The sequence below is a fragment of the Daphnia pulicaria genome, chromosome 9 (assembly GCF_021234035.1).
Source record: "Daphnia pulicaria isolate SC F1-1A chromosome 9, SC_F0-13Bv2, whole genome shotgun sequence".
In the NCBI taxonomy this organism is placed as follows: domain Eukaryota; kingdom Metazoa; phylum Arthropoda; class Branchiopoda; order Diplostraca; family Daphniidae; genus Daphnia; species Daphnia pulicaria.
The window spans coordinates 274597-290119 of NC_060921.1; the positions used below are offsets into that span (position 1 = coordinate 274597).

At 41.5% G+C, this 15523-nt stretch overlaps 2 protein-coding genes, 1 long non-coding RNA gene and 1 pseudogene across 12 annotated transcripts in view; 2 read left to right on the top strand and 2 right to left on the bottom strand.

Moving 5' to 3' along the window:
* LOC124312826 (exportin-1-like) overlaps nucleotides 1-15523 on the bottom strand; it is a 639300-nt gene that overhangs the window by 4526 nt on the left and 619251 nt on the right. For 4 of the 10 annotated variants that reach the window (XR_006910638.1, XR_006910636.1, XR_006910639.1 and 1 more), the window contains exons 1-8: nucleotides 4728-4808; nucleotides 4342-4474; nucleotides 3449-3961; nucleotides 2309-3385; nucleotides 1907-2242; nucleotides 1039-1839; nucleotides 747-968; nucleotides 494-673 (exon numbers count right to left, since the gene is read on the bottom strand). Coding sequence is in view for 2 of the 10 variants with exons in the window: in XM_046777317.1 (XP_046633273.1) it covers nucleotides 515-673; nucleotides 747-968; nucleotides 1039-1839; nucleotides 1907-2242; nucleotides 2309-3385; nucleotides 3449-3961; nucleotides 4342-4474; nucleotides 4728-4771 (3285 nt within the window). In the remaining 8 variants the exon portion in view is untranslated. Of the gene's footprint in view, nucleotides 1-98; nucleotides 674-746; nucleotides 969-1038; nucleotides 1840-1906; nucleotides 2243-2308; nucleotides 3386-3448; nucleotides 3962-4341; nucleotides 4475-4589; nucleotides 4814-5364; nucleotides 5675-5805; nucleotides 5944-6042; nucleotides 6217-6306; nucleotides 6417-15523 lie in introns of those variants that run through there. The other 6 variants (XR_006910640.1, XR_006910641.1, XR_006910642.1 and 3 more) reach the window with 6 other exon arrangements.
* On the bottom strand, nucleotides 6978-9859 carry LOC124313722 (annotated as a pseudogene).
* LOC124313605 lies at nucleotides 10106-13541 on the top strand. Its single transcript, XR_006910871.1, has 10 exons — nucleotides 10106-10251; nucleotides 10332-10504; nucleotides 10584-11087; nucleotides 11155-11652; nucleotides 11717-11812; nucleotides 11909-12073; nucleotides 12143-12290; nucleotides 12358-12498; nucleotides 12564-13052; nucleotides 13118-13541. It is a non-coding gene; the product is annotated as an uncharacterized LOC124313605 (long non-coding RNA).
* On the top strand, nucleotides 14071-15448 carry LOC124313307 (ATP synthase subunit b, mitochondrial-like). The gene is made up of 5 exons (XM_046778162.1): nucleotides 14071-14225; nucleotides 14333-14533; nucleotides 14596-14759; nucleotides 14821-15009; nucleotides 15079-15448. Exons 1-5 carry the CDS (start codon nucleotides 14198-14200, stop codon nucleotides 15265-15267), a joined length of 771 nt encoding a protein of 256 aa, XP_046634118.1. The 5' UTR covers nucleotides 14071-14197; the 3' UTR covers nucleotides 15268-15448.

Sequence of the window (15523 nt, forward strand, 5' to 3'; positions counted from 1 at the left end):
AACCAAAATCAGAAAAAGGACTGCAAAGTGCTTCCGGGTGATGGCAGACTAATCATAATGATGATGGGACTTTTTCGTCAACTGAGAAAAGATCGTAGTTTGGAGCTTGGTGGTATTCTTTTCTTTTTTTGGTTGAAAACTTTCCAGATTTCACTTCAAAACGACACACATTGGCGCACGCATACACTGTACTACACCACAATGATTTAACTGATGACTTTACAAGCCGGTTGTCTTCGCGAGGGCAAAAAATTAAACAACGTGAAAAATAAAGAAGAAGAAAAACAAATTTGGTCTAATTAATAAATTGTACGAAAGAAGATTCCCCGGCCTATTTTTTAAAAAAGAAACGATACGACCCCATCCTTGTTCGTGGCCACAGTCCTTTCAATGAATTCCAAGCACACCGTCAAACATTAAATGATGAAAGCGCCCGCGATTTTATGCTTTGCTTATTCTTAACGTGAAACATCTTCGAGCACAGGCTTCGTACCTTTAAGATTTTTTGTTTTTTTCAAGTAAGACTTAATCTTGCATAAAAAGCGGCGATTTCGTACGGGTTCAAGATGCCCGGCACCGACATTTGGAGTTTGCGTTTCTCGTCCTGGGCACGCCGCAGCTCACCCTCTCTCTCTTCCAAATACAGGTCGCTGTCGTCATCACCAGTAAATTCCTAAACAATTATTTTAGTTATTTAAAAAAAAAAATTTTCCTTTGGCGACAAGTCAAATGTATCGAGTACATACTTTGATCTGAACGAGGAAATCTCGGAGATGTTCCCGGAATCCAGTGATGTCTTGATCAAGGTTGAAGAGTCCTTCGACAGTCACCTTAATCTGGAGCTGTGTCAAGTGAGGAAAGGCATTGTGCAGCACCTCCGCTACGAAATTCTGGACGAAGATGACATTGGCAGCCGCCAGACTCTCTGGGGCAATCACGGCGCCAGTCGGGTTTAACGACACCGCCACCTGACAACAAAAAGACAAATAAGAAATGAAAGTGATCCAATCATTGAAACGAAAATTTCATTAAACGTACCTTTCCCATTTCGACAATTGTGAACATGTAAGCCAGGATGGTGGCGTGCATGGTGAGGGCCGCCGTGTGTGATGTGTCGGTCACTACAGAGAAAACGTGTTGCAGAATCTCGATGTAGTAAGTCTGATAAAAGCTCTGTGCCGCCTGTTCGTGTTGGCTGACATTCTGCAGGAGCTGGTAGAGAATGTCGAGACCCGTGTCGGCAACGTTACGCATCGTGTGCTTAAACGCCCAGATGATTGAGTCGAGCACTAGCTTAAACTGGGCCGGAGGCAGACTGAGGAAGGTGGGGAAACAGTGGTTGTTGATGGACCGGAGCAGAAGGTAAAAGTTGGTACGATGCTCGGGAAATTCTTCAAAGTTCTTGTTGATCATGTCCAAGGTGCATTGGAATACCGAGTCGAAGATTTTCGGCACATTGGAGGTGGTGTGGCCCTTCAGTCTGTTGACGATGGTGGCCATCGTGCTGAGAACCTCGGGTTCGCGGGCCGAAGGATCTGCGCACCGTTGGTAGTCGTAGAGAACTGCATTCAACAGCGGTGGGATGAAGTTGTCGAGCACGAGATCGTTGGAACGTGAGCCCCAATCGGAGACCCAATCGGAAATGAGTTTGAGGGTCTCCTTCTTGACGAGCCGCATGCTCTTGATCAAGGGCTGCTTAGTAACGTTTTCTCCACTGAGGGCGATCGCACCGCTAATGTTTTCTGACATCACCTTGTACACATTAAGCATACCTACAAAGATCCTACCGAGCTGGGAGACGTACGGATGGCCCAGCGCTTTGCAAGCCCGGACGTTTGTCTGAAAAAAAAGAGCATTTAACAGATGAATGAGTATACGTACCGATTAATTTCTAAATACAAAATACCTTCAAAATGTTAGCCAACTGCTTGACTGCGTCGGGATCTTTGAGAACGTCGACGTTGCGCGTGGCCTGATTGATGATTTCATCCCACACTTGGTTGGGTAGGAGCATGTAGCGCTCGATTAAAGGTTCTTGAACACTTTTCTCAGTTTGAGCACTAATCATGTAGCCGACAGCTTCGTAAAACGTGTGAACTTGTTGAGGTTGGAGATCGCAAATGATGGTGCTGATGGTCGATAGAATCTCTTCAATGAAAGGTGTCACTTCACCGGCCTGTAGCTGCACAAAGTGTCGACGACACTTTTGGGCAATCTTGATGAAAGTATCGCAAGCCATGTCCTAGAATGAGAGTACAAAAATCAAGTCAAGAAATTCTAAATCAACAAACCAAATGAGGGACATTACCTGGACACCATCGTGTGTTTCGTGCATAAACTCGAAAAGTTTGTTGACGACAGTTTTGAGAAACTTCCAGTGGGCTTGAAGGAAACGAGGATACTGACCTACAACGTACATGATATTGGAGGCAATAATAGCCTTGTTGTCCTTGCCCCTTTTCTGAACGCATAGACTCAGGAGTTCCTTGATGACTGTGATCAAGAATCGCTTCTCGTCTTCTTCGTGCATGGCTCCTGATATGCTGCCAATCGCCCAGCACAGAGTGTTGAGGTTTTTCCAGGACCACTCCGTTCCATTTACTTGGTTTTGCAGTTTATCCGTCATGATCCTCTCGGCATCGACGTAATCCAAATGGGTCAGGTAGACGAGAGTCTCTCGCATGTTCTTGTAGAGGTTAATGGAGTCGGTATCCTTCATAAACTCTCGAACCACCTCGCCATTTTCGTTCTCAACCACCAACACCTCCTCAGGTTTCGCCATTCGGCTGATGATGATGTAACGCAACCGACTGAGAACTGTCTGATAGAAGACGTAACGTGCAGATGATCCTGTGTTGCTCGTTTTGGTCATTAACATCTCGCAATACAAGTCGGCGGCCAAGGCGTTCCAGTACTCGAGGCAAATTTTGAAGATTTCAGTCTCTTCCACCTCGGAGATGAGTAGTAGATACTGAAGGGCTTTGAGAACGTTGACCTTGTTGCGACGCTCCATCAATGGACCATGCTGACGTAGCATGGTACAGAGGAACATGGCCGAGTTCTGGATAAAATTCTGTTCTGTGTCATGGCCTTTGGCGAAAGCTTCTTTGATATTCATGTCGAGAGGGAGCATCAACTCCAGTTGAGTCATCGTCCGGGAGAAAAGAGCGGTGAATGCATCGTCGTATTGGGGACCAGTGGCTAGGCCGGCAATTTCTGTGAGACACTTCAAAGTAACGTTGCGAAAGAGTGGCACGTTCAGAAATTTTAAAGTGAGAGTTGCAATCAGCTTGGTTTCAAAGATGTAGCCCAGAGGTACCCAGCTGAGAAATCGTAAAAGTGTTTCTAGGGTAGAACCCACAAGGGCAGCGTTGACTGAATTGTCCTAAAACACACACAAACATATAGATAACAAAAGACTTGAAACCTTTACATGAAATCTAGTTACCATAACAAACTGGCAGAGCTGGAAAATCTGGGAAAATTCAGAGCACATGGAATCCTTCAGATGCTTAGCTTTAATCTGCGTCATGTTACCAGATGAAAAGTCAAATACTTCTTCCGAAAGAAGCTTAAGGATGGCCATGTTATTTTGGCACAAACTCTCGTTGGTTTTGCTGGCACCGACAATATCTGGGATGAACGAGGGCCAATGGTTGGGCAACTCACGTTCCAGTATTAGAACCAGTACCATGTTGAGTTTACTAAGGTACACTTTTTCACGTTCAACACTTTCGTTTTCTGAAGATATTTTGATGGTCAAACCGACAATGTATTTCATTATTCCTTCGCATTTCTCTCGAGGCAAGGTTTTCCATCTAGTTTTTATGACGGCTTCTAGAATTTGCAGGGCATAATACTTTGTTTCTTGATTGCTCGAAAACTCAAGGATTGTGTCTACTCTCGTCCAAGCCTGAGGGTGCTCCTTCAGTGTCGTCAAGACGTCACATGCTAGTCGTTGCTATAATAAAAGAAAACATGTAGTATTATTGAATTGGCTGTTTTTTTTACATTTCTTGGTGCATACATAACTAGTGATGTAGCTAAAAGACAATTACAAGTACCCAAATCTGAAACTTATACATTACACCATTTATTACTTCCAGAACATTCATTTAAGCACTAAATGTGAAGGAATGCCAAGTAATAATGTGATTTTCAAATGATGTAATATCCCCACGAAATAAATTTAAAACATAATTTCAAGATCAACTCCCTTTTTTTGTCAAATACGATTACTGTAACAACGAAAACATAAAAGCAGTAAGAAAACTAATGGGAAGAAATGAACACAGCAATAGAAAATGTGAACAAAAGTGCTTGACTAGTCCACAGACTTACTTGTTCGCCAGCTCCAGAGTACATACACCCAACTATGCTATCAAGTAATGTAATGTCCAACTTCTGATCAAAGTCCAGCAGCTTGGACGCTTGCTCTGCTAGAGTTGCCATTACAAGGTAGTGTGTTACGTTCCTGGAAAAAAAGGAGACACAACTTCTTGTTACCAGCTCACAATAAAATTTTTATGACAACCAATCTACAGTAATGACAAAATGTACAAGATTATTTCTATTTCATCCCATGTTACCCAGTAGCAGTAGTTTAAGCAGTACGACTGAAAATGTCAGTGATCGTTTTGAATAAGAGCGAACGTGATCAACTAACTGCCCCAACAATGCAGCGTTGCTACACACGAAAAACGACACACACAAAGCAACTCGTATACTTCGTGATCATCCATGAGGTTTGAACTTTGAAGAGTTTGAACATAGCCTACTCAATGATAGGAATCAGAAAGGTTTGACCTTTTTCTGGAAGCAAATTTGGCAATTTGCCTTCCCTTCCTCCAATGTTACCCAGCCTTCAAGTGGACCCACGGGAGCCGTTGTATCGCCTAGTGGCGATACATGAAAACTTAATTTTTGATTTTCCTTGATTCTCTTCGAAACCGGAAGTACGCGTACGTACAAATAAAAAAATGAACTTTACCACAAATTTTACGAGGATCACGAATATGTGGTTTTTTGATTCGTCGAATGAATATTAACACAACTACTGACTGAAATGAGAAAACCGGAAGTAGAAAAAAAGCAAATGTCGAAAATTTAACAAGTGTGCTTTGATGGTGGAATATTTATCGTCAGTTTTCACTAAAAAATTTCCACACAATAACTGCCGATAAATATTTAAAGAAATGTGCAAAGTAACTGAAACTGACTGTTTTGACAGCTGAAAATTATCGAAAAGCCATCTAGCGTTAGAAAAAAAAAACGTCAAGGTAACACTTCGTTAGAGCGCAAGAACGGCCTGATTTTGGAATTATTACACAGACACCGAGTTTAAATAAGTCAATTATCGGGTACCTGGGCATAATTCCGTGGTGAGTGACAGTAGGTCTGTCGCTGCGGACGGAAGCGACTGGTCTAACTCGTCAGTGAAGTAGGACAAATTGTTTAGCAGCATAATATGCAGAGAAGCTAGATGAGTGTGGGAAGCGAAGATAAGGATGGAGCAGAAAGTTGGTAGAAGTCACTCTTCTGTCAAGGAAAAAGGCCAGCATCAAGGATCTATCTGTGCCAGGACCACACAATTTCAATAAATAAACTGCGTTGTAGATTGACATCGGCGGCTGACTCGCGAAATCCAATGGCATACCACACCACCTATGAATTCCTCAAGCAAAGAACAGAAAAAGGTTTTAACATTGCAGTGACCCAGTGAGGCTCATAAATACCCCTGAGCAAGGTGCAATGCAAAATTTATTACATGATAAAGCGAGAACATAGATAGAAGCACACCTTTACCTCAATCTGTTGTAGGCTTCCTATAAGTCATTTCTTGTAGCTATGAAGTGGGAGCTGCAGGGAATCGGCAGCAATACAATTTCATGACACCCCACCAAAAGTGTTCAAAGGTGAAGCATCTTTCAGGAAAGAATGAACCTTTTAAACAAATGGGCATGAATTTTAAGTTTATTTTATTGCATGTGCATTGATGGATGATGAATTGATGAGGTAGTAAAATCGGAAAGTTATGCCTACCTGTAACCACACATCCAATGCCACAACTATTAAGCAAAACAGCTCGAAGTTTTGACTAAGATGTGAGAGGATGATGCATATGAAGCTGAGGGTGTGAGTTACAGAGGTGTTGAGCAATTTGTTTTTAAAATGGGGTCCAAATTTAATCTGTTGACTAGACGGCAGGTACATTTTCTAGAATTCCAAGTACAGTACACAATGAGTCAATTGGTCAAGTACACAGTGAGTGATACTATGTAGTTAGAATAATCACAATAAGCTTACATGTAAATAATTGGTTGATTTTGTGCAGTGAAACATGAAAATTCGAAAACAGAAGATGACAAAACTCTTCACACATTTCGCCATTTTTATAAACAATACCAACACCCTCTAGCGGCAAACTGGACAATCGTATGAATTGTTAGAAACAACCGCTAGATGATGCCAGTGCTTCATGCAGGATTGTCTTGTCACCAAGAAAGTAAAGCTTCAAAAAGTAAGAGAAAATGGAATAAAAAGTAAATAAATAGGATCACCATTTCGAAACAAACAAACTTTATTGACATGACGAGAAGGAATGCTGGTTGTAAAACCCAAACAAAGCCATGAGGCATGAACAAAAAGCAGTGGATAGATTTTTATTTTCAATCGATTTATATCACGTCGGAGCGCGTTGAAGGATCTAAAGCAATTTGTTATCTAGGAAGCTTTATGCATTCCGTTATTTTGGGCTGTATAACGGAGCAAAAACAAAATCATATAAATACACTTCAATTGAAATTAAAAAAATGCTGTAGGTGGCACAAGAAACTCTCGAGATTCTCAAAGGCGAATTTGACTTCATTACGCGCAAGATTCAAAATTATTATTAATATTTTAAACAAAACAAAACAACAAAAATAATGATAATGAAAATCAGATGGGGGCATCCGCGAACCTTTGTTTCAGCCAGTTTACTCCACCCACTGGGGCGTGAGGAAGTAGCGGATGCCATCACCGGCGCCTGGCAGCGATGCTCCGCGGAAGAGGAGGATGATGAGGACAATATAAGGAGCGACGGCCGTGATCCAAAGGGCCTATATAGGCAAAAGAGGCAAGCGCACATAAAAGACAAGAGAGTTATTATTATTATTAGAATATCGTAAAACGAATATCATAATCATGCGCGATGGGAGTGTGTTGTTATACAAGGATGAAACGATTTTTCGAGTGGATCTATTCCAATTCTCCTTCCCAGGAGCAAAAATCACGGGGGGGGGCCCTCATCGTTTCTCTGACTGGGGCTCTCAAACAGTCATCAAGTCGCTCAATCTAGACCCTATTCAATATGTCGAGAAGCAGAGCAACTCGAGGGTGATAGTCTGTGAGTGTCGAGTGGCTTAACAAACACACTCTAAAGACGATATATAATCGAATACACAAGGAACCGGAGGCCCAACTGTTGTGAGACTCAACAACCAGCACCAGCACCAGCACCAGCGCCGCTGCTGCCATCGCAAAGGGGCAATACACAATGCAGCCGCGTTTCATCCGCCGATTGCATTAGCGAGTCTGCGCGATTCTTTTTAACTCCGGCTCCCATTTGTTTTTCGAAACCAAATAAATACAAGCGGCGAGTCGGTCAAGCCGGAGGAGGAAGAAAAAACAATTGGGAAAGGAAAGAAATAGATTCGACTGTATGTACTCTGGCAAATGAGTTTGGGTTGGCGAAAGAAGAAGAAGAAGAAGTATATAGTAGTACCAGATAGATTGAATCTATAGATATTACTTTGATGCAGACAGATAAGACAAGAAAGGGTGGGGGGAGAGCTGAAGATGGAGGGATCGATGCAATAACAAGCGGAAAAGGAATCCGGAAAAAAAGTTGCCGTAGAGTAGCCCAATCAGAACAAATACACGTATGGAGAGATATGGAGTATCATAGATACATTTATACCCCCCGCCAAGTGATGTTGCGATGATGCAGCAGCTGCTGCTCTTATACCCATCGAAACATTTCAAACCGGGGTGGGGCGAGTGAGAGAGAGAGAGGAGACGTAAGGAAAATGTAATTACTTTGCCAGTCGATCGGACTCCCTTCCACAGTGAGAAGTAGACCAGGACAAAAACGCACAGGGCCAGCGACCATTTGATTGGTCCGAGATCGTCAATCCCGTCCGACCGGTAGTTCTCCAAGACGTTCCGCCTAATAGTTTAAGGAATAATAATGGTAAATAATATCTTTAAAATGGTAAATGAGTGGGCGAGAATAAATCGTACTCAAAGTATTCCTGAGCGGGACTTTGGACGAACGTGCCGTTATCGACGGGTCCGACAAGTGCGCAACTGTTGGTGTTCCACGGGTGGTCGCACGACGTCCACAGCAGCTCGGACGTGAACGAAGCCACGAAATAGTAGACGGCCCAGCCGATGATGGTATTACAGTACATGCCCATGTAGAAATCGATGATGCAAATGGCGTATTAGCCAATCCTGCGTGTTGTGTACACAAGTCAAGTCACGCGTGTTTTTTGTTAAATCAAACTTTCAAAATAAGACAAAACGGCAATGATTTGTACCTTTCAGGGCCGGGCAGATGCGCTTCCAGGGAGTTAGGCAGCCGCTGCGGTGAAACTGTCCCAGGGCCAGCTCCATGTAAAATAGCGGCAGGCACCATCACAACGACATGGGGAATGAGGAACGCACCTGCATAAAAAACACCCGTCAAAGGATCGATTTACTTTTCATTCACGGCATTAATCAATCAGCGGTCCAGTTTACCTCCTCCGTTTTTGTAGCCTGGGGGTGGGGTGGTGCAGGAAGAAAAGGAAGGTTCAATTTTGTCAATTAATTACGGCGAGGATTAATTTTGATTGAAAAGAGATAATGGATATTAATAATGCGTACAGATGTAAGGGAATCGCCAGACGTTGCCAAGATCGACCGCAAAGCCAATGACGGCCAGAAGGAATTCGGCTTTCTTGGCCCAGGTTTCACGTTCTTCCAGGGCAGGTGAATCCTCGTTGGGCGCATCCGGCCGGTGGCTTCCGGCGCTCACCACCGTAGTCTCCGAGAGGAAGAAAACGATTTGCGCCTTGTCTTCGTCCTACTGCTCGTCGGCCGCAGCTAAGCCGGAATTAACCTTGCCGGACAGGTTGGTCTCTTTCGCCATCTTGTCCGGCTGCTGCTGTTGCTGCCTCAGAAGACTCTCAGCTGATCAGCGTCGGATTTCTAGTGGGAACGTGTGAATTATCAGGTGTGGGGCTGAACAAGGATCACTCATTTTAATTACGGCAACTTCAGCGTCAAGGAAATTTGACTGTGGCAGGAACAAGTTTCTTCACAGGGTAGACAATCATGATGGCAATGGACAGACCATGTTGAATTCACGTTCCATGATGTAGATTTCCTTGCTGCACAAATATGTAGCCAAACCCAATCCAAAAGTTGTACAGTCCTAATTTTAAAGACATAAAAATGTAGTTTCCATCTGTTTCACACAAAATAATTAAAATTTACCAGTAACTCCAGTCTTGGAGTAGAAAAACTGGAACCACTTATCGGGTATGAAGCCCATGCAACTTTGCCAGGATACTCTTGACGGCATGGTCTTGGAGAGTTGACCAAATCCTTTTCTTGGTTTTCTGTTGTAGCAGCAGCTGCCGCATTTGAGGTGGCCGAGTTCTGGGTCATACGAATAGGCGAATGGCCAAGCGAACTAACCCATTCGAAGAGAAATGAGTTAGGTACTGAATTTTTACATCGTAACAAAATTATCATCTAGATTGAATTCCTTGATCAACAATATTAAGTGGTGAAAATTTTTACCCGGTTTCAATGCATTCCTTGTCAGCATGTTGACTTATTGGTGTTTGAATATTGAAAAAATACAATTTTAACTAATAAAGCTGTGGTCAGGACTCAGGTTACAAACAAAACAGAAGGTACTACTGGCAGCAAGGAATAATAATGGCGGACGAGAGGACGAAAGAAACTACACATTCATTTTAAAAACTATTCAAAATGGAAAATTTTTGTTTCAAATGATAGAATTCAATGATTCTGTTACAATTAAAAAAAAAATGTGACAGTAACATTGAATTTTTAAATTGAAACAAAATGATTTCCATTTTGAATAGTTTTTAACATGAACGAGCAGTTTCTTGCTGTCCGCCATTATTATCATTGCTGCAAGTATCCTGTGTTCGGCTTCTGTGCCAAGTGCTAACTTACGACATTTTTTCCCAAGTAAGTCCACCACAATTCACAGTGGTAACTTTGTTTTTTGGTTTCTTAACATTTCTGAATGTAATATGTCTTAATGTCAGGAGGAGGAGGAATTGTGTTGGAAACGAAAGACGTTGGAAACAAAATGATTTCCATTTTGAATAGTTTTTAACATGAACGAGCAGTTTCTTGCTGTCCGCCATTATTATCATTGCTGTAAGTATCCTGTGTTCGGCTTCTGTGCCAAGTGCTAACTAACGACATTTTTTCCCAAGTAAGTCCACCACAATTCACAGTGGTAACTTTGTTTTTGGTTTCTTAACATTTCTGAATGTAATATGTCTTAATGTCAGGAGGAGGAGGAATTGTGTTGGAAACGAAAGACGTCCCCAACGGCCGACGACGAGATCCGGCCGGACAACCAGGATTCCGGCCCATTTACGGGAGTACGATCTTCGGGGCCCCCGATAGGTGGCCCCTTGTCACCCGCCTAACTGTACTGATTCTTTGTGCCCTTTCCCCCCCCCCCCTGGTGTCAATGTAATGTTCTGGAGGGGGTCGGGCCCTCTCTGTCTCTATCTATCCATACTACAAGTCAGTTCAATACAAGTCAGGTTAGCAATCTAAAATCAGTGTCCTCATCTTTATTCATTTCATCCAATATTTGGTAAGGCAAACTTGACACTACTTCCCTGCCGAACAAATTGATAGAAAAGACAAATCAAAACTGAAAAAGATGAAAGCTGCAGCTTTTGACAGTGATGATGATGGCGAAGGTATTGCAAATCAGTTTACAAAAATTTTCATGATTTTGAGCTTTTTTTAATCTATAATAATGCGATGCGAACTGTATGCAGGTTAGTTAATAAATAATAATTATTAATAAAAAAAAATGACAATAAAAATTAATGACTTATTCTTTAGACAACTGATGAGCCTAAACCTATTGCCGGCGGAAAAAATATCGAAACAATTCTATGTCATTGTAGAAGAAGTAAGTAAGATGCGTGATGGCGCACTACTGAAAACCTTTTGCAATTACGTAGAACGGCAATGGATCAAACATTCGTTATGGCCACCAACAACATGGTCGATGTTTATGGAACTTCGTCGCACAAACAACAATGCAGACTACACTATTACACTATAACATTATACTATAAATTTAAAAAAAATGTAATTAGGGTACCACAATTCCTTAAAAGTGGAAGTTGCAACAGCCAGAGTGTATCTGGTAAAATTTATTCAGTTAATGAAAGCCGAGGCAGAAAAGATAGACTGGAAAGCCAAATTATTGTCGCAAGAGCAACAACTACAAAAGTAAAAGAGATGGCGATGAATTGGATGACCAAGTCAGTAACAATGAAAAATATGTAGGACAAGAAAGAGGGAGAGATGCCAATGCATATGATTTATGCAAAGGTAAAATTCCGTAGTAGTATATTTTTACTGCTTAAATAATTTAATGTTTCGACTTTTGGTTCAGATGAAGAGCATAGCAAATGTGTAGAAGATGAGGAAGAAGAGAATGTTAATGAAGATAGACTGGAAAGCCAAATTATTGAAAATAAAGCACAGTGAAGTATGAATCACATTCCTAATTTGAAAAGGAAACATGAAAATTCCGTCAGTATATTTTTACTGCTTAAATAATTTAATGTTTCAACTTTTGGTTCAGATGGTGAAGAAGATGGAGAAGAAGAGTATGATGAGGAAGGAAGGAAAACTCGCAAAAAGACTAAGGAGGTTGATGTGAGAAAGAAATCAGAACAAAAAACTAGCCACGATGAATATTAACCCTAGTGAACTTGAACAGGCTCATGATACTGATTTCCATGCAAAGGTGAAACTTAGTTACTATTACGATAGTTTTTTTTATTCTTGTTTCTAATGGTAAACATTAATTTAACAGATTATAAAAACTGATATGCCGGAACGCATTCAAATTTAGTTTTTCCAATTTTCATCAAGTTTTATTTATATTATTTATTTATTATATTATTATATTATATTATATTATATTATATTATATTTATATATTTACTGATTTCGATAAAAAGGTGAAACTTTATTTACTATTGCAACAGTTTTGTTTCTTGCTTCTAATGGTCAACATTAATTCAACAGATTATAAAAACTGATATGCCGGAACGCATGCAATTTCGAGATGTTCCCATTACGTCTGTCGAAGAAGGTTCTGACGAATTGGATTTAGAAGCCCAGTGGATAAACAAGCGTGCTTTTTCCTAATCTTCAGTTTCAATTCAGGTAAAGACAACTTAAATTTACTTCATGCATTGCAATTTCTTGATTCCGTGTTACTTCTTCATCAGTCTTCGAAATCCGTTGCTACGGCCTCGGTGCAGCCACTTTCTGTTCCCGTCCTATCGGATCCCGTTCTACCGACATCGTCATCTGATAGGACCACAAGGATATCACAGAGTCCCAAGTCGCGATCCAGGTCCAGCAGTCCAGATGGCGATCGGGACCGAACTTCCCGTAGGTCCCGGGAACCTTCCACTCTCTCAGACCAAGCAGGATGCAGTAACTGGGTTGACCGTCGTCAAAATGGAAGAGGTCGTACTCGATCCCCATTGCGTGGTTCTCGACGTACCCCTTCTCCAGCACTTGCGCCCCCTATCACTGCCCAATTGGAAAACGTTGTAGTGGCTGGCCGTCCTGGGATTTTCGCCGGAAATCCCGTTCTCTTGGAAAACCGTTTAAGGTGCCAGTATTACGAGAGGACAGGTTGCTGCCTCCGCAACCCCCGTCCCTGACACATGGATACGTTTTTCCAAGCAAGTCCACCACAATTCGCAGTGGTAATTTTGTTTTTGTCGTTCTTTAAAATTTCTGAATGTAATTGACGACCATGTCTTAATGTCAGGAGGAGGAGGAAAACCGTTTAAGGTGCCAGGATTACGAGAGGACAGGTCGCTGCCCACGCCCCCGCTGTCTATGTCCATATACGCATGGATATGTGCCGCCATGTGCAGTGCATGAAGCGTTGATGGACATAGAACGATTCCGACCGCAACAACCAGAACGAATTGACGAAGCCAAGAACACGCAAAAACGGCCCTAGTCCTTTCACATGACGTCGGCTCAACATTGAAAATTCTAATATTTTCAGCACTCTCCATTTTTTCTGTTTTCTTTTAAATTATACGTGGCAAAATCCAAGGAAATGAACCAGTATATGTCCTTCGTTTTGTTTTCTCCCATTATTTTTGTTTGTGGTGTGAGTATGTTTGTCAGATTCTTGAACATGATGCACAGGTGAAAAAATACAACAAGTGATTTTGTGTGGACAGGAAAAAGTGTAAAAGTTTTTTTTTCATATTTAGATAAATAAGTTTTTTTCCAAAATATAAGAGATGAACACTTTTCCAATTTAAATCATGTGGGCAGTAGTAACTAACCAACATTAAACACCAATGTAGGGTAAAACTAAATGTCTTTTTCATTTTGTTGTTATACAGTCTGAATATTCTGATCTGGTATCGTCGTCGACAAAAATCTGAAGACGGGATAAGGTGGACATTTTTCGAAGTTAAACGGAAGCCATTGGACGATTCCGCTTTTCTTTGCCGATTGTGCAGTCGTGACAGTCGTGATAATTGTTTATTTCGTGCAGACTAAAAGGCGCTAAAGGCCATGGGCGGCGGAACACAAGGCCACCACTCAAGTCACTAGAAAAACAAAAATTATTATTTGGGCTATTTATTTAATTATTTTGGATTTTTAATTAATGTCTTTTATTTCGTTAAATAAAAAAAAAATTGAGAGTAAAAATGAATTTTAAACTTAGAAACAAAACGATTTCCATTTTGAATAGTTTTTAACTTGAACATGTAGTTTCTTCTCGTCCGCCATTGTTATCACTTGCTGCCGGTACCCTGTGTTCGGATTTCAAGTCTAGCTTTATTGTTTAAATTGTACCTCAATATTCAGCAATAGAGTCAAGATGCTGTCAAGGATTGCATTGAAACCGGGTAATAATTTAACCTTTTTTTTGTTGATCAAGGAATTCAATCTCGATGCTAAATTTTTTACGATGTAAAAATGCAGTACCTAACTAATTTCTCTTTGATCGGGTTAGTTCGCTCAGCCATTCAGCCTATTCGTATGACCCAGACTTCGGCCACCTCAAATGCAGCATCTGCTGCTACAACAGAAAGCCCAGAAAGGGATTTGGTCAACTTTCCAAGACCAGTCCGTCAAGAGTATCCTGGCAAAGTACGCATGGGCTTCATCCCCGATGAATGGTTCCAGTTTTTCTACTCCAAGACTGGAGTTACTGGTAACTTTTAATTATTTTGTGTGAAAAAGATGGAAATTACATTTTTGTGTGTTTGAAATCAGGACCGTACACCTTTGGATTGGGTTTGGCTACCTATTTGTGCAGCAAGGAAATCTACATTATGGAACATGAATTCTACACTGGTCTGTCCATTGCTATCATGGGTATCTACGCTGTGAAGAAACTTGGGCCTGCCACAGCCAAATTTCTTGATGCTGAAGTTGCTGTAAGTGAAATAAAAGTTCTCCGTCTAGCCCCACAACTGATATTTCACATATTCCTACTAGAAATCCGACGCTGAAATGAACGCTGGACGAGATATGGCCATCGCTGAAGCTAAGGCTAGAATCGCGGCAGAGAAGGTTGAACAGGATCGGGCTCTTGGCATGAAGATGCTTTTTGACGCCAAGAGGGAAAACGTTGCCCTTCAACTTGAAGCTGCTTACCGCGAACAGCTCGTCAAAGTCTTTTCTGAGGTAAATTATCAACCTCAATTAAATACATCACCCCATTTAATTAACCATTTTAATTTTATAAATTTGTAGACCAAGAAGCGACTGGACTACCAGGTGGAAGTTCAGAACGTCCAGAGAAACCTGGAACAACGCCACGTCGTTGACTGGGTCTTGCGTAGCGTCCGTGCCGCCGTCACCCCCGAACAGGAGAAGGCCACTCTCAGCCAGTGCATCGCCAACATCAAATCCTTAGCCCAGCAAAACACCGTCAGGATTTGAGCGAAGAACCGACTGTTTTGTTGGTTCTCATTTAGTGTCTAGATTGAAAAACTCTTAAAACTAAAATATAAATGAAAAGCTAATCCGCACGAGATCATTTGGATTGGGCCAAATATTGTACACAGCTGTAGAAAAAAGGGTCTGGTTGGCACGCCAAATACAGTGATTTCGTTCCACCTGATTTCAATTAATATTTTACTATCGATGAAAAGAAAGGAACGTGAATCCCTAATGAGTTGGGTTTCGGCAACCCTGT